Below are 22515 nucleotides of genomic sequence, written 5' to 3'. Positions count from 1 at the left end.
CATGGGGAAAATAAACAAACAAGCAATGAATTGGAGTGTTTCCAAACATGCAATTTAAGGTCACAGGTCTGAATGACCTAAGTTCCTGTATTATCAAGGTCAGAGTGTACAGGATCCTTAAGAATACTTTCAAACCACTGCAGCTCCTCCTGCAAGCTGAGTTTAGGATTTGTTTGTGACAAGTGAGCAATCCTTTAGCAAGGATGCCAACAACACCATCCTAACACAGCCCATCCTCTGTCCTGAGGTGTTTTTTCTGCAGGCACAAAAACTCTGTACAAGAAAATGAAGACTTGACATCAGACTTCCAAACAAAAGTGTCTGCTGCACTAAACCTTGGCTGTGCCTGGCTTCTCTCTCCACAAAGTTTGTGTGTTTTTCAGTCAAGTCACAAGTATTCTTCTAAGGACATGTTAGCAGTAACGGAACCCACCACATATAATAACAACAGTACAACATTTCAACTGAAGTGACAATACAGTTATGACCAAGTTTATTCATGTGTAGGCAAATGGCAACTCCATTATAACTGTACTCTACACGATGGATGAGATGCTGCAGACTATAAGAAGGACCCTTGATTTTAAAAAATACAAAATGTGAAATAAAATGAACACCCGGATTTTGATGGAGTACAATGATCTCTCAAATTCAGGCAATGAAAGAACCCATGTTTTAAAGAAAAGCTGTCAGAATTCTTTTGTACAAGTACCTACGAAAGCTACATAGCAATTCTTATCTCAATGTTGAGGTAGATCTCTACCTGGTTTTTTCTCTGTGGTTCCCAGACCATCAAGGACTAGAGGAACAAGTCAAGCCCTCATCCAGTTTATCACAGGCTACAATTTCTGGTCACAATAAAACTAACTCACTTTGGGCAGAGTCAATTTGGAACAGAGTTATATCAAAATATCACTGGATTTATTTGAAAGTGAGCAATCTCCCTTGTTCACAGTGAAGAAAACCATTTCCAGACTACTCGATCTGACTTCACATGTCACATTAAATAAGCATGCTTCTGTGATAAAGACCATGAATACATCAAATTTTGAGTAGAAAATATGCAGTAGCCACCTAGGAAAAGGATCACCAGCTTCTTCCTCAGCCAGACTCCATCTCTCCTGGGTAGACACTATCACAAACAGTGCAGAGCTGGGCATCAGGTCCACAGTGCAGTAACATTGCCAACAGTTACTGAAATCATGACTGCAGTCACCAGCACTAGTGTAACTGGAGATGAGTACCACAGCATTCACTGCTGGAGCGGAGGAAGCTAAAGCAGAGAGAGGAAATAGCTCCTAGAAAGGTCACAGGAGCCCAGACACATCTGGGCACACAGCCAGGACCTAAGTGACTAACGCATAATATTTCCTTAATCCCTTCTTGTCTTAAGCCCAGGTCCATCTCATGACTGAGTTAACACCCAAACCTTTCTTCGCTTGGTAAAAGCTGTGAAGAGTGTCTACTTTAAAATCCACAGTACACAGAATAAAAGCAGTTATGTAATGGGCATGAGATCACACCCAACAGCTAACACCTCCTTGTAGAGAGCTGTGTTGGATAAAGTCAAGTTGGTCTTGGGATGGATATTCTATACATCTCCTCTGAGGTGAGGCCCAACAGAAAGGAAGTGAACACAATGCTGTCAACTTTAAGCCCTGTGAAAAAATGGGAGAGATGTGACTATGCTCCCCTAGACAGTTTGTAGCTACACTAGTACCTTGAGAGAGCTGATTCGACAGCAGACTGACTACGGTAGAGCAAATGTGCAGCCTGAAAAGCAACGAAGGAAACATAATAAAAGTAACAAAAGCTCTTCTAATACTTCAAGGTTCCTCAGCTCTCTGAAGCAGTCCTGAGCCCCAGAGTTCCCATATTAAACAGTCCCACTCCCTGGGAGCCACAATTCCCTTACTGGGCTATGCTCCCTCTCTTCCTGTTTAAACCTGAAGAGTGTTCCTGTCTCTGATGAAGCCTGAGGTTTCTCTTGTATTTATAATCAGGGTTCACTACTCAGTTATGATGACTCATTTCTATGAAACTCTTCATGGAAGAGTTGTGACTGTGACTATTTAACAGGTATTTACACACCTGTGATGTGGCACATTCTGGGTCGGGCTCTGTACTGCTCAATTAAATAGCTGACATGAGTGTTACACATTTTAAAGACTATTTTCCTGTTGATAATGAAAGACACTCTTCTGTCCGTGTTTACTTTGTGTGCATTTTTACCATGAGGCACTCAGTGACAGGGAAAGAAGTCTACTGAATTCACTTCTTCATAGCTTGTCCCTTCCCAATGTAGCCTAAAATCACACTAAGGGGATCACATGCTCAGGAAAACCAACACTATTACAAAATGCATTAATTATATTTTAAGAACATAACTAGGCAAATGTTTTTTAAAAAGGTAGTTTTGAGATATAAAAATATCAGAAATAAAATGTCCACTCTACCATTCTTTGCTCTTTTTCGGGGGAGGGGGTCAAAAAATTGTATTAAATTTTACAACTCATGCTTGCAGACAATTCTATCTGCCCAAAGTTATTTCAGAACACAACCCCAATCACTACGAGGTATGTATAGAGTCACCCTGGGTGTCACCAACATTGTCAAAAGCACTTTCCTATGAAGATGGCAGCCTGCTGTAAGGCAGACTAATGCTACTTTGAAAGGCAGATTGAGAGGCCAGTGTTTGACAATGTTAGGCAACAGCTGAGAAAATTATCTCTTCTAACTGTCAGCACCTGCAAGGTCAACATTTCAAGAGAAATACTGAAAAATGAAGGCAAGTTCCGTGTGTATGTGCATATGACGCTCCTGTGTTGTACTATGTGGTTCTGAATAATTAACCACAATGTGCAAGTTCCCATCTCTACTCACAAACCCTGGACAGACCTGATGCAGGACACCAAGTGCATTAGCAGCAGCCAAAGACTAGCCCAGCAAGTTGCTTTCCAGATGGGACAGCAGGGAGGAGCACAAGGAAGCCCACCTGGCTAGCACCTCTGACCTCCAATATGGCTTCACCCAATGGCACCTTGACTTGACTTCACCCTCTGTTCAGGGCTGCCCACACACTGCATCCTGCCCACCTGTATACCAAGCATCCTCAGTGCCACTTTCACCCCACCCTCATCAGATGCAGGAAATTAGTTTCTGTCAAGGAGACTATGATACATACAGTGGAGGAGATAAGGGACCCCTTCCCAGCTGACCAGTGCTGTTCTTGCAGGAAGGTGTAGTCAGCCAAAGCCTCTCTACTTCACAAGCTTTGTAAAATGACTATAGCCTTAAGTTCAGCCTCACCTGAAATGTCCATTCTAACTAATGCAAATTCAAAGAAATGCACCTCGTTTCTCAGTCCATTCAGTGTCTAATGTCATTCTTTAGTTACTACAAAAAAAAAACCTCCACAGTTGTCAACATCTTCACCCATTCTCTGTGCTAAAAATTAAGTGAACAGCTTGACTGATGTGCATCAGAAGATGAGATTTCTTTCCAGACATTTACAATTACTGTTTTCAACCACTGGTTTCCAGTTTTTTACATATGTCCTCCCATTACAGAGTGTGCCACCAATCTAAAGACTCATTTTCCTATGTGGCATTTCCATAAAATGGGAATTGACTTGTTCTTGCACTTTTAAGCGATTCTCAAGGGTGCCAGATGTTTTCGTGTCATATAACCATTTCTTCATCTGCAGCTGCACCTGTCACTGTGCTCCAATGAATGCAAGAGCTATGCTGCAGTCTCTAACCTACCCATCAGACACCAGAGTGTGTGGGCATGTCCTTGGTGTAGGTGCAGTTTTGATTCTATATTTCTGCAGTGGCTGGACCTGGCACAGGGAAGCCTAGCAGCCTTTAGTCGAACCGCAGCAGTGCACTGTCAGGTAGACAGCCACACTTCTCGGATGTCAAAATCCACACTACCAAGTTTCCCTCTGCCTGTATGGCATGACTTAAGCGCACAACTTCAAAAGTCTCCAATAATCTTCCACTGCGTGCAAAGCAGTGGTGAGCTGACATCTGAGGTCAGCAATAAGCTCCCACAAAAATCAGCAAGTGTATTTTATTTCAAAGCCTTCAGATGGTTACAAACTAAAACCTGAGTAACAAAACAAAACTAATGCCAACCAGGCAGGGTGCCAGATGCTTTGGGTTTGGTACAATGTGGCACAGGCAAGGTCCGCCACTCTCTCTCTCTCTCTCTCTCTCTCTCTCTCTCTCTCTCTCTCTCTCTCTCTCTCTCTCTCTCTCTCTCTCTCTCTCTGAACTACACACATTTTCTGGATTTTACAAAAAAATTTACTTGATTATCACAGACAGGTAATAGAATTTGATGTCATGAAAAGTCACATCAACTATAATAAGGAAAATAGTGAAGGTGTCTGAGTTATTACACAAACAAACTCCCATGGAGTGACTGCACACTTTGTTCTCCATGATGAGGAGGAAGCAGTCTCAGGGTGACACACAGCCTAACCACTGACAGGATAAGCATGGCGTGGAGGGGCACTGGACTGGAGGCTGAGGAACAGTCTACACTCAGACATGCTTACATAGTGAAGCAGGCAAGGAGAGAGGTGTGTAAAAAGGGAGTAGGGATAAGTTCAATGACAAAGGATTCTAGATAAATAAAAACCAAATTAATGGTATTTTATCATCCTGGGCATTTAGCCAAAAAGATAATTGGCTAAAAAAAAAAAAAAAGAAGCATGCTTACTTTCTCAAAAGTCAAGAAAATAAGCATAATGATATGATCTAAAACAGTAGATTCTGGAACACTACACTTATCAAGTTCTAAGAAGTCATAAAGATAATACCTAAAGAAGCAAAGAAATTCATTCTCATCCTCTCTCCCTCTCTCTCTCCCTCTCTCCCTCCCTCCCTCCCTCCCTCCCTCCCTCCCTCCCTCCCTCCCTCCCTCCCTCCCTCCCTCCCTCCCTCCCTCCCTCCCTCCCTCTCTCTCTCTCTCTCTCTCTCTCTCCTTTCTGTTCCCATGCCATAAATAGCAACTAACTAGAAGGCAGAATGACATATTTCTCCCACTACATCAAGCATGGTCATGCAACTTCCATATCTCTCTCCCTGGTAGTTTCTGTTTTGTCCTTTATTTAAGCCTAGTGGCCAGTGTCTTGGCTAATGATGTGTGAGCAGACATGGTGTGCATCACCTCAGAACAGGCTCTCCATTCCTCTCTTCTCTCTACCAGAAAGTCAGCAAGGAGAGGCAAAGTCTGCCTGGCAGTGCCAGGGGCTGGGGCAGCAGACAGCACGGCAAGTACACAATCTGCCTCTACTGTGCTGAAGAAGTGTTCTGACTTCTAATAATGCTGCATCTTTGAGCCTGACTTGACTGATGAAAGAAGCAATAGTGATACATTTAAAGCAGGCCAGTAGCCACCAAAATGAAAAGAATGGGGTCAAATGGAGAGTAAGAGGAGGGAAGTTCAATTTTCTAAGAACTACAAACATGAGTGACAGTGGGTACTTGGGTTTGATTAGCAAACAAGCAATTCCATGGAAGAGCATTAGCCAGTGGTTGTATGAGGCTAGAGAGAAGGCTTCCAGAGGTCCTGGGTCTCGTTCCCAGCACTCACCGTGGCTCACAACTACTATCTAAAATTCCAGTTCATGGGGAGTCGATGCCCTCTTCTGGCTTCTGAAGATACCAGGTATGCACTTGGGACACAAGCATACATGCAGGTAAAACAATTATACAAACAAGATAAATAAATCTTTAAAAAACCTTAAATATCCACTATGATATTTTTAAAGATAATTGAAATTTTTTAAAGATAATTGAAAGGTCCAATGAATAGCTTTCAAAATAAAAACATGAACATATCAGGAAAAGAGATTTCTGATCCACTCAGTGCAAACCACATTCTAACACTAAGTACTCCCTGAGAATGAAATAAACTCCGTCAGAACCTGCTCACTTGACAGGAAGTCCTCCAGGAAGGGGAGCACAGAAGAAGGATGCTGCAGACCAGAATCCCAGGAGTGATAACTGTCAGTGCTGACTCCACTCTGACAACCGCAATCCTCACTGTCTGTCCTTCTCTGAGCCATAAGGGCAGCCAGTCAAACAGAGCTCTCACAACGAGAAGGGCAGTGTGCAGGCCCAAGGCCCATGTTGCACAGTTGGCTAGGTGATGAAGCTGAGGCCCAAACCCCTCCTGCCTCTGCAGGTAATTAAGGAAAAGGATTTCTAGGAATGAGTGCCTAGAAAGAACAGAAAGCCATGGCCAGAGATGCTCTCTCCAGTCTGATGCCTTTATGAAAATGCTCATAGGAGTAGGATGTTGGTTTGTTTGTTTCTAAATGGACGAATGACTCCAACTGGAAGTGCAAATACAGGGCAGGTAAACACTGAAGAGTGACAAGGGAAACGGGTATCTGAAGTCACATTGCTTACAATTTAAAACTGCCTACAGACTATCAACAGAGTGGTGCTACAGTACCAATCAATAGCAGTCCAGAATGCAATGCTTTTCTGTGAGAAAATGACAGTATTACTTAACTTCTGTACTGAAATGGTTCTTAATGGGTCACTTCAGTGACATCATTCTGTTAGCCTTTCATATAGATCAATTTACCCAACTCCTCAGACCTATGCAAGAGCTTTTCAAGGTAGTGAATAAATTTCCTTTTAATTAAGCATCTTTATACTTAAAAGATAAAAAGCAGAATGAATCACTTGTCCTAGCTTTGTAAACTAAACAAAAGTAATTTAGAAAGCCCACAAGCGCTGCTACTGATCTGGTCATCAGATTTTATACCAGGAACTCATAGAACTCACACTAGGCTGACCTTCCATGAGCAGAAACAAAAAAAGCAGAGCAGAAAAACAGTAGGAAACAGACACCAAACTATACCACAGATTCAGAGAAAGTTATGGCAAGTGCTCTAAAAGATGGGGAAATGGAAGGTAACGTATGAAGCTGCCACCCAGATTCTGTTGGCAGTGAACTGAGAGAATTGGGGACCTGTTTACAATGCTCCCCTAACTCACAAGCAGGAAAACACTCATGCACAGAACATAGCCACTTCAAGTCTGAAGAACAGTGAGTGACTATTCCACACAACCGGAGCCATGAATTTTTCAAAAGGACCTTAAATTACCCAGGAGTCACAGTGAGGAAACTTAGTCATGAAGTGTTTTCTAAGGTAAAAGCTGCTCTGCTCACTGTCTCAAAACTGATTCCCAGAGGAAAATTCCAGCATGCTATTCTGAGAGTGTCAAATAGTACAAAACAATGACATTTATGGAAAATAGTCATTATGTGAAATATAGTACCACATTAACAAAGACTAAAGGCCCAGTTCCCACACCTAAATAGCAGGCTGCCCACTTAAAGCTGAATGCTGCTGACTCAGAGCAAATCTGAGACCCAGATTATATTGTATGTCACAACTGATTTTCTTAAAAATGATGGTTCAACTGGGCCCTGGCATTCATTTCCGTTATAAATTATAAATTCAAAAGCCCTGAGTAAGGAATATATATATATGTATATGTATGTATGTATATGTCCTCCACTTAAGTTTTTTCCGTTCCTCTAATTTTTTCTAGAAAGAAAAATGCTAAAACACGGGTTGAGAAAAGGTTATGTTTTCTAGAAGGAATAAATCATGATTTAAAAACCCAGTGAGTTACAATATTAAAATTAGGCTTTATTCTACATACCATAGAGCCCTATTTAAAGGCACATTCTTGATGAGCCCTTTATTTGACATAGGATTATGCAAACAGTAAATTTTTCATGTTTTCCTGAGGGGATTTGGGTGTACTTTTATTCTTGTTTATTTTGTATGGGAGGAGGGCGACAAAGAATTGTCAAATACTTAATTCATGATTATCTGATCTTCAAATCAATGCCTCTTCCTACATGTGACAACTCTGTAGAAAAGTGTGGAGCAAAGTGGTGTCAGGATCCAAAGTTTGAAAGAAGCAGACGTTTGATAGGCAGAGCCTTTTTAAATGACTCAGATGGTGATAGTCTCCCTATATCATCCCCAGCCAGCAGCTGGAACATGCATTTAATATACTATAATGCCCTTCAAGATTGATGACCTCGGGGCATTGTCTGCACACACCAGAGAAGGGAACAATGACTCCCATTGAGGCTCTAAGCTAAGCCATCCTTAAACATGTGTCTCCCCTCAAACCACCACTGAGATCCTGGAAAGAACCTAGTACGGAAGGTGAGGAGGCACTCTAACAATAATTGTCTCAAAGGACAACTCACATCAACATTTTTCAGTCAACCATGCAAGAACGTGGGCATCAACCTAAATGATAGCAATGAGGTATAACTTATGGATATAAATGTCTGTTCCGAGAACAGCTCTTGGTGTGTATTCTAAAAATCCTAAGGCTCCCAGGCTGGCCTTGAACTCCTGACCCTCTGGCTTCTGCTTCTGGAGTCACATAATTACAGTTGTGTGCTACCAGACCAGTTCAAAGAACCCAAACTTTTTGTGTATAAGTAGGTCTGATGGAGGGGAGGAGAGACAGAGAAGGAAGAGGCAAAGAGACTGACTAGGACAGAGATGTGAAAACCTCTTCATATAGACTGCCAACTAGTAAGAGAAGAGATGGTGACACTTCAAGTCAATATCACAATCATAGTGACAATAATGATCCTGGCAAGGGTCACCAGCACATGCTAAAGTGAGTGGGGCTCACAAGAGAGGGGGCTTCCACAGCCCCACTGGTCTGCTATAACTCATAATAGGGATGGGGCTGACCAGGATCACAGCTCACAAAATTCTAATTCAGAGTGAAGAAAACTGACAGAGAACATCACTCCAACCAAGTGACTGCAGATTCTAACATCATTAGCAATACAGACATGTATCAGCTGCCATGACACTCAGAGTAGAATACGGCTTCACTTCTGAGGCATTCCTACTAAAAAGCATAAGCCTAATTAATCAAATCAGGAGAATCTGCCTCAAACTGGGGAGGCAAATGAAGACTCAACTCAACTCATCAAAAATGGCAGTATCAGCAAGAACATTAAGAGAGAAAGAACTTTCCTAGATTTGGAAAGCTATAAAACCTAAACATTCCCTCTTGCTGCAAAAACATAGCTGTAAAACCTGACAGCCTCTCTATTACAGCAAGGGTCAGAGACTATCCTGTCCCTTTCATAATGATTCTATGCTTATATAAGAGGACAGACCTGATGTCAGGAAGTGCACACTCAAGTATAAAGACTAAAAAGAACAATGACAGTGAGTCTGTGAATGATTCCAGAAATAAAAGTAGAAACCCAACAAGAAACTTGTATGGACTAGGAAGGGGACACAGAATTCCATATGCAGTCCCTAAAGCTTTTCTATCAAAAGAAAAACAAACAGGAGATTTACACACTTAAGTCTTATGCTGCAAATGACCCCCTGTCTCTAAAGCCCAAGTAGACTTGGGCAATCTTGAGCGCAGAGCCACGCCACTGCCCCTTCTTACCTTTCTAACAGATTGTGGATTGCTTTGAAGAGCAGCGTCCTACATTCATAGGAAAGGCCATTTTCCCAGAGTCCTTCTTCCACAACTGAAAAGAAACAAGAAAAAAGAAAAAAAAAGAACCAGTAAAAAGGACATCCAAATAAAAAGAAACGTTGACACATTTTTCTAATGCAAAGTTAATGAGCTAATTCAAAGGATTTAATCTCAATCTCATGGGGCACAAAAAGAGAAAGGTAAACACTGTCCAAAGACTTAAGGTGGGAATGAAGGAAAAGAGAATTGGTTTCCACCTTTCAAGTACAATCTTGGAGCTATAGCACTTCCATCAGCCTCTCCGCTCCTTCAAAGCTCAAGCCATTGTTAATACAATCAAAGTAACTTTCCTAAGTCCTAAAAAATAATTCTGAGAGAGAGATTTCTACTTAAAAGTAACAAAGGTGTCAGAAAATAATAGGTAGACTCCTCAGATGATTCCCAAAAGTATCTGAATTATGCACAGTTGCTTAAATGAAAACATCTAGAAAGGATTATAAAGAATTTGGACAGAGTGGTAAAAATTAGTTATTGCTACAATAGTGAATTACTTCCTGAATTTATAATTTTATAAACTCCTAATATCTGAAGGAAATAGCATGTTTGTTTTGAAGTTATGGCATGGACTCACAAGGAACTCCCAAAGAACCCAATGCCCATGAAGTCCTAAAGTTCTTGTTCTTTTCCTAACAATATACTAAGGTGGGTGGAATGGGAGAAGAGACCAAAAGAGGTGATTATCCAAAAGAGATCATTTCTTTTAAGTTAAATTCATTTGATTGAAAATGGGGGGAGGGGGAACAGGCGCTTGGGGGCAGAGGCAGGTAGAATATCTTTGAGACTCAAGGCAGCACTTCATCCTGCTGGATAGGGAGGTTCAGGGAGTGTTGGATGTGATAAGTTAACTAGACTCGTGAGTTTGGGTTATCGTGAATAAAAAGGAAACCTACAGACTGAGGACAAAGACAATGGTCACTAAGTGTGTAGGAACACCTGACGGTACTAGGCTTTCTCTTCATGAGCCCTACAAACCGTTCAGTGAAAAAGACAACATTTTAAATCTAGACTCCAAGATTTCCAGTTAAATATTAATTCTGTATGAATAAAAAAAGTAATAGGAAAACTGTTTTTGCAGGCTATATTTATCGATTTAAACTCTTTTGTTATCAGAAGAAAAAGGCACAAGAAATCAAATAGCTCTGTATAGAAAATGTCAATCAAAATAAAGAATTCCTAGATGCAAACACTCCCCTCCTGCTATTTTAAGTGTTACAGTCAAATTAAGAATGGCAACTGAAAGTAAGTGTTGCTGCAGCTACACAAACACACACTCTTGGCACAGGGTCACCTCACTGGCATAGTAAGAAGCTAAACTCAGAATCGGTTTAAAGTGTGTCGCTTAGCTCTTTTAATACCATCCTCATTTAGATAAACTATACAAGTACTAAATGGCTTTTAGAAGAGACTATTCTATAAAGTAATTTTTAATAGTAATAATCACTGTTTAGCATCCAAACACTCAAAAATTTCAGTTTATAACTTTTCCCAACTTTTAAAACATTGCATCTTGCAGAATTAATATGCTTTTTTAAAAGAAAGGTCATATAAAAGGTTCCAAGTATCAATGTGTCAAGATAAGAAAGTAGCAAACACTCTAAGTAGCTTAGAGCTTCCCAGCAGACACTGCTCTGTTCCATAAGCAAAACTGATGATGAAGAAATACAGGGGAGAGTGAGGAGGAAAGACAACGACAGCAGCACTCAGCTCCCTCATCCATCCTCACCCTGTGCACAGTCTGAACCACAACTGCTTTTAAAGAATACAGGTTCCTCCGAGCTGTGATACATAGTCCCTTTTATGTATCACACTGCATCAACAGCTGAAATGAATATCTAGACATCAGAAACACTTCTTACTCCCCTACTGCTTTTTAACCTCAGGCATCAGAATTACTGAAACCTATTATCCAGAACATTGAGTTCTGCAAGCACATTGGCCACTGCAAAAAACTGGAGGGGGGGGGGGGGGGGACACTAGTAGAAAATAGAACTCCTCATTCAGCCACTGAAAAGGGAAATGTTTTTCAAATCCCACAAACTCAAATAAACTAAAAAGCAAGGCACAAGAGAGGCCTGTCTCTTATTAGATTTGTTGTGACACAGGGCTAAGGGAACATGATCTAAAGGGAGGCTGAGAATCTGCCCCCCTTGCCTTTGTTTTCAATTGTGCTGTTCCATGCATAAAACTGTAGTTAAAAACTGAAACTTTCTAATTCTCACATCTACTCCCTGCAAAATAAGCAGACATTGCAATAAGACAGTATTTATCAATTTCATGATGGACTGTGCCAAATAATACTTAAGATAGAGAATTTTTGGCATACCTGAATTCTTAAAAAATTGGCTTAACAGAAAATTGAGTAACAAAGTAGCATAATGTCACATTAATTCTGAAAACTAGCACCATACCCATAAAAAATCCAATTACACACAGTATCATTGACTGATCACCATTTTGCTATCATTGATTGTCTTGTAAAATCTATCTAAAGTCATTAATAACTAAATGGACTTATTTATATCAAACCCAACCCATTCAGCACACTGCTCTCTTGAACTGCTTGTGGATGTAAAACATTTAGTTTCACTTAGCAAATCTGTATCAGAAATGCATTTAGTTTTCCACTGTCAATCCACTGGTCAAATAAGGACCAGAGGATAAACTATTAGGGACAGAACACAGACACAGAAATGCCATTTACTCTGACCTATTTGCAATGTTAAAGGATTGCAACCCTGATAATGCTCAGCAGTCAGAAGCTTGGCTGTGACTTGCCATTTTACCAGGCTAACATCTTCCTAAGGAGTCTCTAACAGCATGGGTCCTCTGCCAGTTGTAGGATAACCAGAATTTTAATGAAGGTTTCTGCTCAGCACTGTGGCAGCTGAGACATGACCCATGTTAGCATTTCAATGGATCACAGGACTCGTGCAAAGCCAGTACATTTTCTACTAAAGGAGGTCAGAGAATTAGATTTCTGGATACACGGAGCAAGACCTTCAGAAGACAGCTAGCTGTGCAGAAGACAGCCCCCATCCTAAATGTGGCACTGACTCCCCAAATCCAAGCTCACTCCCATTCATCGCTCTTTTCAAGCATTTTACAGTGATCACTACCATTTTACCTTATGTTCTTAATGTACTCAAAAAATGTATAAATGGACAAGAGTCTAGAAGGGTAGCCCTGGCTAGGAGAGAGGTCTTCACCTCATTGTAAACTCCATACTTCCTTTGTGGACATGTGTTAGTTACTTCAATTCTTAAGTAAGGTCAGTGCTTACTAAACAGCTACATGTTCTGAAATTGCAAAGGATCATCATGAGATATAAATTAAATGTGTTTTTTTTTTTTTGGTTTTGAGCAGTCTCACAGTATAGCCCAGGCTAGCCTCAATCTCATAACAATCCTACTGCTTTAGCTTTCAGAATTCTAGGATTACAGGTGTGAGATACTGTTCCTGGCACCAAGATATGTTCAATATTAACAAAAGCCATATATATGGTTGATACACATATGATGCACATACATATTATATAGCACCCATATATATGATACAAACACAGATGATTCAGTTAAGACATTTTCACTTAAATCCATCAATGCTTCATATAAACTTCCTCCAAGATGGTCTCATGTTAGTCAAGAACACTCAATTCTATTCTCAATTAAACAGTAAAAAAAATTAAAACTATTTATTCCCTTCTACTCTTCAGAGGCAACCTGCTTTGAAACGTAAACACACACTCTAGCATGCTACTAAAATTCTGACAGTACAGGTCCCCAAACTGCATCTCATGTTAAAGCTCCAACAGTTGTCTGTCACTCCTATCACTGTGAGTAATCCTCCCAGATGTAATTGTGAAATGCAGCTGTCTTCTTGGCATTCTCCCCCAACCCCCACTCAGCTAGCATTTCTGTTCTTGCTGCAATAATCTTACAGGGCATTTTACAGGAGGCTTAGTCCTGGCAGAGGGCACTGGCGTGACCACGAGAACATGGAAACACGATTCATTAGACACGCCTGGAGTGACAACAATGGTGCCGCTTCTTGCTGCCTTTCATTTCCCACATCAGCCTGAGACTAATGCATTCTCGTTACTCAACAAGCACGTTTACAGACAGGGGAAACTGTAATCACCTCTGATTAAGAGACGGCAGATTTCTCCTATATGAGCCGCCAGCCACAGTGACATAGTAATTATTTTGTAACTGACAGGTTAAAACAGCAAATGTAGCAAAAATAGCATGGGGGAGGGGAAGGAGTAGAGCAGGAAGAAGAAGACAGAAAAGAGAAAGAACAACTTAAACTCCACACAGAAGGTTCTTTGAGACTTGGTCTGCTCTACATGCCCTGTCTCCACCCAAGGAATGGCACTGTGACAGGCTCATGAAGTACACACCCTACGGGTTCATTTCTTTGGCCATTTTTTAACCAATTACTAAAAATTACTTTCTTTTTTCTGGTTCTCTTACCAACAGTTATGATGTTGACAGTGGTGTTAAACTCCTTCATCTCCCTTTACTATAAGATACTTTTTTGCTGTGTTTTCTCTCATCGACTTTTACTACAAATAGCTTGTTTACATTTGTAAAACACTGCTCCAACCTTCCTATTTTAATGTAGTTTTTTAAAAAAAATATTCTTTTGAAGAAAAACAAGAGTGCAGAATAATTACATCAGCTCATCACCTGGTCCAGCGTGCAATCACTAGCAACAGTTCCAGCTATAAATGCAGAGGCCCTGACAAGTGCAGGCCATCCTGCTGTAGCACTCCCAGAAGTGAACATCCCTCACACCATGGGACTGCACCCTCTGTGAGACCAGATGTGCATGCTGGCAGCATAGTATGTGCAGGATTGGTAGTTAAGAGAAAAGCATATTAGGTGTGGAAATGAATATAGTGAAAAGTGCATTTTGAATATTAACATTGTATATAACTAGCATTTTAAAAACTTTGGTCTTTTTTTGGGGGGGCCTTCTATAACATTACTGCAGTTTACACTAAGAATGTGCTATAAAGCAAAAAGAATTCACACATATGAAGAGTACAGTGAACACAAAACAGCTCCTGGGAAACAAAGAAAAAGGAAATAAGCAAATAGAAACTTTCAAACAATTTGAGGGGCTGGCGAATCAGCTCAGTGGTTAAGAACACTTGCTGTTCTTGCAGGCAGAGGACTCATGCTGGGTTTCCAAAACCATATGGTAGTTCATAACCATCTATAACTCCCAGACACTCATGAGGTACATATTTATACACATAAATAAATCAAAATGAAATAATCAATAGTAATAAATTTCAAAACTTGTTTTTAAAACTGCAATGGAGTGCTAACGAACAAGCATGGGACCCTGGTTCAATCCCCAGTGCTTGGCCTCTTCCCTCCTCCCTCACTCCAAGCACACACACTAAAAAGTTTCATGGTGGAGGGTGAGGGGGTGGGAGGGGTGGGGGTTAAGAGGGTGAGAGAAATCAAACACACCTGTGTTTTGCAATCTAGCAAAATGCTTGAACACTTACAATGTTTTAGATATGACCCCACCAGGTCAGAGACTAAAATACCACGGCCTATCTCTAAGGTGCTGTTAAAAGAACTTAGACACTGAGGATGCTTATGTGCTATTATTACCCAGAATCAACCAAGGCAACACAATTTATACTCTCTACATCTCCAAGACTCCTCTCTTTTACTTTGTCCCTTTGTACTGTGTACAACCATGAAAACCCCTCCAAAAAGACTAATGCAATCATTTTTGCAGGGTTCCCTCCTTGTATTCTCTCTCTCTCTCTCTCTCTCTCTCTCTCTCTCTCTCTCTCTCTCTCTCTCTCTCTCTCTCTCTCTCTCTCCTTTCCTCCCTCCCTCCCTCTCTTTTTCAGTTTAAATGCACTCTAGCAACCTGAACACTGGGTATTTGGCTTCCATGTGCACCCTGGTCACAATCAAAACTCGTGGCAGAATCCAATTACTATTCTTCACTTTCAAAGGGCAGTGCAACTCTCCCATTGGGTTAGCCTATTTTCTGCTATCAAAACAAATGCCTTGAGTTGAATACTTAATGAAAAGATGGATTTCCTTAGCTCATGGATTCTGAGGCAGAGTGCTCCTGACTTCATCATGTCAAGGAGGTAGAGACAGTACAAGAAGAGAACAAAAGCCAGAGAGATCACAGTCTTGCTCCTTTACAATGTCTACCTTTCAAGAGCTAAGGCTCTGAAACTTCTCTTGTGGAAGGCATTGCTCATCTAACTACCTCCTACCGGGCCCCAGCACACCTCACCCTACCATACTGAGGACCACAATCCAACACACGGAAGCTTGGCCTACACTCAGCAGATCTAAACCCCAAGGTGCACACATTTCAAAACAAGCTTGTGGTTTATCTTCTTTTTCCTTTCTCTGTGGCTCAGGTTGATCCAAACTCAAAATCTTGCCTCACCCTCCATAATGCTGGAACTATAGGTTCTGTGCAGCAAAGTGTGGCCTCAATTACAGTTTCATCCATTATAAATCATGTAGTTGTACAGAGACTGGTCACTGCCTATTGCCCTGACATGGCACCCACAGAGGATATACTTTAAAGATACCAAGAGTATACAAACAATAGATTTAACAAGCACTAGAATAGCCAGAACCAGAAAAGCAGAAAGTGAGGTGAGGACCACCGGCTCTGCTTTCTGTTGGAATCACACGCACTGTGAGTCTTTCTAGCTCTGGCTCCACAGGACTGTAACAAGGTGCACTGTACTGTCAGCTTTTAGGACAGACCCCAAGGATTTCCAGTGTTTCAGGGCTAGTTCCAGACAATCTCACCAAACCCACAACACAAACCAATACTACAGTTAAATTGGTTATTTGATGGGCTAGTCTTAATGGGGTTTCATGCAGAAAAAAATGTATTCACCCAAATTACCCTGTTAATCACATGATGTTCTATCAGCTGATGTATGGCATGAATTCTTCATTCCATGATTTAAAAACAAGCTATTATAAAGTGTACCAATCAAGAAGTACCTTGCTGGGCGGTGGTGGCGTGCGACTTTAATCCCAGCACTCGGGAGGCAGAGGCAGGCGGATCTCTGTGAGTTCGAGGCTGGGCTGGACCGCTAGCCTCCAAAACAATACAGAGAAACCCTGTCTCGTAAAAACAGAAGAGGAGGAGGAGGAGGAGGAGGAGGAGGAGGAGGAGGAGGAGGAGGAGGAGGAGGAGGAGGAGGAGGAGGAGGAGGAGGAGGAGGAGGAGGAGGAGGAGGAGGAGGAGGAGGAGGAGGAGGAGGAGGAGGAGGAGGAGGAGGAGGAGGAGGAGGAGGAGGAGGAGGAGGAGGAGGAGGAGGAGGAGGAGGAGGAGGAGGAGGAGGAGGAGGAAGAAGAAGAAGAAGAAGAAGAAGAAGAAGAAGAAGAAGAAGAAGAAGAAGAAGAAGAAGAAGAAGGAAGAAGAAGAAGTACCTTATATTTGTGCTATTTTACCTAAACCAATCAGAAAGCTTTTATAAGTTTGCTATATTATTTATTGGAGACCAGATAGGGTTGCTGGATAATTCATTTACTTTGTATGCAACTTTCTGTATATTATAAACCAAATTTTTAAAACTTTAATCAACTGTACTTCAAAAAGAAAAGAACTACACATGTAAGAATCAAACTCGCAAGCGCAGTGCTCCCACTATGACTGCACCTTAACTGCACTGGACATCAGCCACAGAATGAACAAGCAATAACCAACCACTGTAAGCCCTTAGCTACATGTCTACACTAAGACACACCTCATCCATGGCAGTTCTTCACTTGAATGACAGGGTAAGCAGACAAGAAAGGACAGGAAGGAGTGCAGTAAATAGGAAAACATGCACTGGGAGTCTCTGCCTGTCCTCCTCTTGTGCCACTGGCTCCTCCACCAGCCACCTGTACCTAAATAATCCCCTCTTAGTGGCCCTTTCACCTTCATTCGCCTTTTCATCAATGGCTTTGCCACAAACAATGGTAAGAAGTATGAGTCTATCACCTTTCTTCTCACTATCGGAAAGAGACCAGTCAATCTGTGCTGACACAAAATCTTCACTAAGAAAAATACTGTGTCCCCAGAAAAACACTCAGAGAACAAAAAGCAAGAAGATCAGATCTGTGTTATTCAGGCTGTATGCGCAGAGGTGTGCTAGACCATGTAGCACTCAACCACACTCTACCACAGAGCTACATCTGATGTGTGAGTCTCCTAAAAGTTTACTGTATTAAAGAAACAACTTTAAGTTGTAAGATTTCAACTCCAAAAAGACACTTTTATGAGTAGTGCCATTAACTCTTCACCCTCTTCCCTACACATTACTGATTCTAGTTATCAACTCTACAGGCTATCATTGTATCGGTGAGGACACACTGTCACTATCAATTCACAAAGTCCCATCATGTTATCATGGTTGGAAAACATCAGTAGAGTTGGCTAATGAGATTAAATGCATACTCCATACTGCTATGACACTGTATCAGTAAGGCTATGCATGTGCCTGTCCCCTCCTGTGAGATAACAAACCTAAGGCCAGACCATCTGCTACAAGCCACACCCACAAAAGTTCAGGACCTTTCAACTTTCCCCTTTTTTTGTGAGGAGGGAGGGAGGGAGGAAGGGAGGGAAAGAGAGAGGGAGGGAGGGAGGGAGGGAGGGAGGGAGGGAGGGAGGGAGGGAGGGAGGGACGGAGGGACGGAGGGACAGAGGGACGGAGGGACGGAGGGACGGAGGGAAATACTTCAGAATCATAATTGAAGAATTTCTGCAGTCTACCTGACTTTCTTCCCAGGTGATCAGCATCAGTGCAGTTATTCTCAAATATCTGGAGCTTATTCATTTACATTAAATTTTTGTGATTCTGTAACAATTTTTACAACTGAATTTGTATTCTTTAATCCAGCATCATGAGTCGATTATAAATTCTCATTTGGTAGACAATATTTAAAAGATTTATGTTACTTGCTGGAGGGTGTTCTAAACAGGATACTCTGGAGATAGACTACAAGTTCCTTCCCTTTTAGTAGAGCTGCTTTAAAAAGGTAAGAAGAGGAAACTGACAGACACTGGCTACCCTCCCACCATATTCTTCCATCTGCCCTAATCCTCTCTGGGAGCCAGAAATAGTGCCTCCCACAGGCGGTTCTGCATAAGCAGACAGGAAAGAAATTTACCTCCAGGGTCCTTACCCAAAGTTCCAACCCCATTAAGCACCACAGCAGTGCCTTCCCCCACAAGATTCTAGAGACAGCAGGAGAGACTCTGGTACAATTCCAACCAACAACCATTTCCTTCTTAATTCACCAAAAAAGTAAAAAAATAAAAATATTTATGCTGTTTTGTTTTACTTCAGGTTAAGAATGCTTTTAAAATAAAATTCTCCAGATTGAGTAGTTTCAATTTTCCACTGCTTATGTTCTAATACAACCTGACCAAAAAGTTTCCAGGTGGTGGGATGTTTGGATACTCTGATACCTTCTCCAGAAAATAAATACCTCTGATAACATGTCTACTTTTTCTGAATTGTCATTGAGCAAGCAGGTAAGGTCATTAAAACTGAAGAGTCATTTTAAAAAGTCAAAACTGTCAACAGGTTGTGGTGGCACATGTCTTTAATCCCAGTATTCGGGAGGCAGAGGCAGCCTGGTCTACAAAGTGAGTTCCAAGACAGCTAGAGCTTTTACACAGAGAAACCCTGTCTCAAAACAAAAGTCAAGATTGTCAAAAGGTCAGAAAGGTCTTTCTAGAAGGAATGATAACCATCTTGAAGCCTGATTCTCACACATAGCTCCAGGCTGCAGTCTGTTCCCACTGGGCAGAGCAGTAGGTGGGTGTGGTAGCAGATGGCTTCTCTGTGTACTTACCAACTCCCTGCTTTGCCCAAGTGGGCTAGCTAGGGGGCAGGACATGACACTGATCATCAGTGAGTAAATTCTACAGAAGACAATGCAAGCAACAGGGGTATTTGGTATGGCTGCACACTGTCCTTTTACAATCTAATGATGCTGGATATAGGAGGACTGCAGCTACATGACATAACTCTCTAAGTATCTAAGCCACTTTTAAAAATTCACAAAGTGGGCAAGGTAAGAAATAACCAGAAAAATATACAGCAAAGAGCAAATTCACCTGATACTTTAATTTTTCCCTTAAAAATATGTGAAAAACATGTATTATCCAAATGCTGGATTTAAAAAGCATCCATTGTGGGTTTCGTTTTCAGGTCTTTTCATGCAATGCTGAAAGTGCAGTTGCCTTGTACACTTGGCTATTCATTAACTGTCAAAAGCATCCAATTTCCAGTTGTCATCACCAAAAAAAAAAAATGTCTCCAGCAAATACCAAATATACCTGGAACACAAAATCTCCCAGTTTGAGACACACTGGAGAGAGCCTCAAGTTGCACTCACTCAATCCTACTGTTCATTTTAGAGGAAAAAGAGGAATTATTAGGAAAGAGAAATCTGTTTGTGGAAATTAACCATAAAATAAGCATAATCTGTATGAGCACATTACTTGCAAAAGAGAGACGTTATCTCACAATCCCATAGACAAGCAGGGATTTTGTTGTACAGGGAACTAGAAATATAATCACCATTAATTAGCCTAGGGGAATAAGCTTCACTCTACCACACAGAAAAATATGGGGCTTTGCCACAGCACTGTGCACAACTGGGTTGATAATGGGTTTACCAAATCCTCATCAGACAGACTGCCTCGAGCTTATCAACTTTAACAAACACTTTCAAACTGTGGAGTTTAGGTTTAAGCTCCTCACTTTCCTACATGTACAGATAAGTACCTGTGCCTATGTTCACTCAAAGTCCCAATGTCACATTTTGGAAAGATGAGTACCAAAACAAGTATTACCCTGTTCTTTCATTCAGTCATGTTCTTTTATTCGCATGTCTCTGGAACCTGTCAAATTTACTCATGGCAATGGAGAGGCTCTGTCTGTCATTTTGCAATATATCTGGTGTAATGTTACTATCAATGTCCAAAACACAAAATCTCTGGGGGGAAAAAATGCTCTTTTAGGATATCAAGCAGCAGTAGCATTTGGAGATACCCTGTAGTCAAACTAAACGTGCTATTTACACAGAGAAATGTGGTTTCTTGCAGTCAGCTTTGACTGGGCTGCATTACCTGCAGAGAGAAGGGGAAAGTAACCGTGATGGAAGGGATGGGCATGGCATCACTGCTGCACAGTTGCAATTAGTTAAGAATTTCACCCAGAGATACTTGAAAAGCATCCCTAAGCCTCTTTCCACTGACCATGCATGTGTAAAGAGCAGAATCCTTGCAAATCTCACAGAGAGAATGAGCACTGGGAAAGTGGCATAATTTCCACAACTCTGAGACAACAAGCAGTTCAAAGCCACAACCAGTCTCTGTCAAGTTCCACAACATCTGTCTCTCTTTTAACACATGAGCAGTCTTTAATTTCAGGTGTCCACGGTGCATTTGTAAACAAGTTCTACCTTGTCAGTCATGGCTGGGCATCCCTCTCCTCTCATCACTAGAGCAGCATCTTGGTCACTGTGGAGCCCAGATCCTAACGGTCAGCATTACCTGTGCACACAGTATGGCTGCAGACTAAGCTAGTCCATAGTGCCTGTGGTGCCCTGGTTCCCTGGAAACCTAGGCCACTCTCTCTATCAAGTGCTAACAGTGCTTGTTTCTGCCTCTGAGTCTAGGTGGCTCCATGTGACTACCTCAACAAGAAAGAGTAGAACAGATTTGACAGTAGCAGTCTTCAAGTCTGGAGCCTAAAAACCTGTCAGGCGGTTCATTCGTGGAACACGGCCATGCAAAAGGAGACTGAGACCACATGGAGAAGCAGCATGTGCTGATGTGTTCCGGAGCTGGTTCGGCTGACATCCCAGGCAACAGTTTCATCAACTACTAACTGTGCAAGTAAAGGACACCTTCCAAGGAAGCTAGCCTAGCCATGGAGTCTGTTTGGTGGAGGTAAGATGGTCTGAGATGGTCTGCAATACCTATCTGAAGAAGTTATATGCATAACAGAGTGACTGTGCTTGCTACTCAGTGTCCACATCATATGACATTCATCTTGCACAGGGCTGATCTCTGGCGACAAATCACTGAGAGAGAAGTAGCAAGTGACAGTTGGGTAGCTGCACCATTTAAAGATACATAGTTCCACTGCTGAGCATATTGTTAACAAAGACACAGGAACCCCAAATCCCAGTAAAATACAAGAAGGACTCAAGGATCTGTTAGTACACCCACCCCACCCCGCCTCACCCCATCCCTGCAAGCACTTTGTCTTGCAACAGAGACAAAGTGACAAGCCTACAGTCAGTAGGGCTACTCTGCCTCCACTGAGGTCAGGGGAATTCTCCAGCTGTGGACAACTCTTATAAGCTTCCTTGTCCAAATATAATAAGAGCTTGAAAAATGTTGGATGCCACACTATGAAGGTGGAACAAATAAACACAAACCATTATATGAATTCTGTATGTGTTATAAGACAGAATGGTCTAATTATTCCACAAAATACATTTTCTACAACACTGTCTAATTTTCTAGCTATTTACAGCCTGAATTTAAAAACACTACCATTACTTATTGGCAGCTGATGCAGTTCGCCCTACAGGAGGGGGTGGGGTGGTATTGAAACCTGCTAGGAGGAACAGGAAGGCCCCAAGAATCTCCTGGGTGGTCCCTGGGAGTCTCCCTACAAGCTCTGGTCCAGGAGAAGCAGAGAGGAGCTGGAAAGCACCCCAGGCTGCTTGTCTTTTAACTGGTTCCATCCAGCTCTGGAGTTTTATCACTGTGCAGTGGGTGGTGAGCAGAGCTGACTCCCCACAGACACTGTGTCATCAGGTCTGCTCTGGGAAGCTCAATTCATGTAAGTCTGACCTTGGTAAGCCATAACTCCTCTGAAATCACCTGCTGTACTGTGACCAGTGAGTAT

At 41.7% G+C, this 22515-nt stretch overlaps 1 protein-coding gene across 4 annotated transcripts in view; it reads right to left on the bottom strand.

Annotated features, from left to right (window-relative positions):
• The window catches only part of Med13l (mediator complex subunit 13L), a 201191-nt gene that overhangs the window by 83762 nt on the left and 94914 nt on the right, over window positions 1-22515 (bottom strand). For 3 of the 4 annotated variants that reach the window (XM_013119770.3, XM_005078999.4, XM_013119771.3), the window contains exon 3: window positions 9483-9567. The exons of the other annotated variant lie outside the window; for it this stretch is intronic. In XM_013119770.3, the coding sequence (XP_012975224.1) occupies window positions 9483-9567 (85 nt within the window). The remainder of the gene's footprint in view (window positions 1-9482; window positions 9568-22515) is intronic. 4 annotated transcript variants of the gene reach the window in all.

The sequence above is a fragment of the Mesocricetus auratus genome, unplaced genomic scaffold (assembly GCF_017639785.1).
Source record: "Mesocricetus auratus isolate SY011 unplaced genomic scaffold, BCM_Maur_2.0 Super-Scaffold_100025, whole genome shotgun sequence".
In the NCBI taxonomy this organism is placed as follows: Eukaryota; Metazoa; Chordata; class Mammalia; order Rodentia; family Cricetidae; genus Mesocricetus; species Mesocricetus auratus.
The sequence above is the reverse complement of the archived record's forward strand: the minus strand, read 5'-3'. Positions and strand labels throughout refer to the sequence as shown.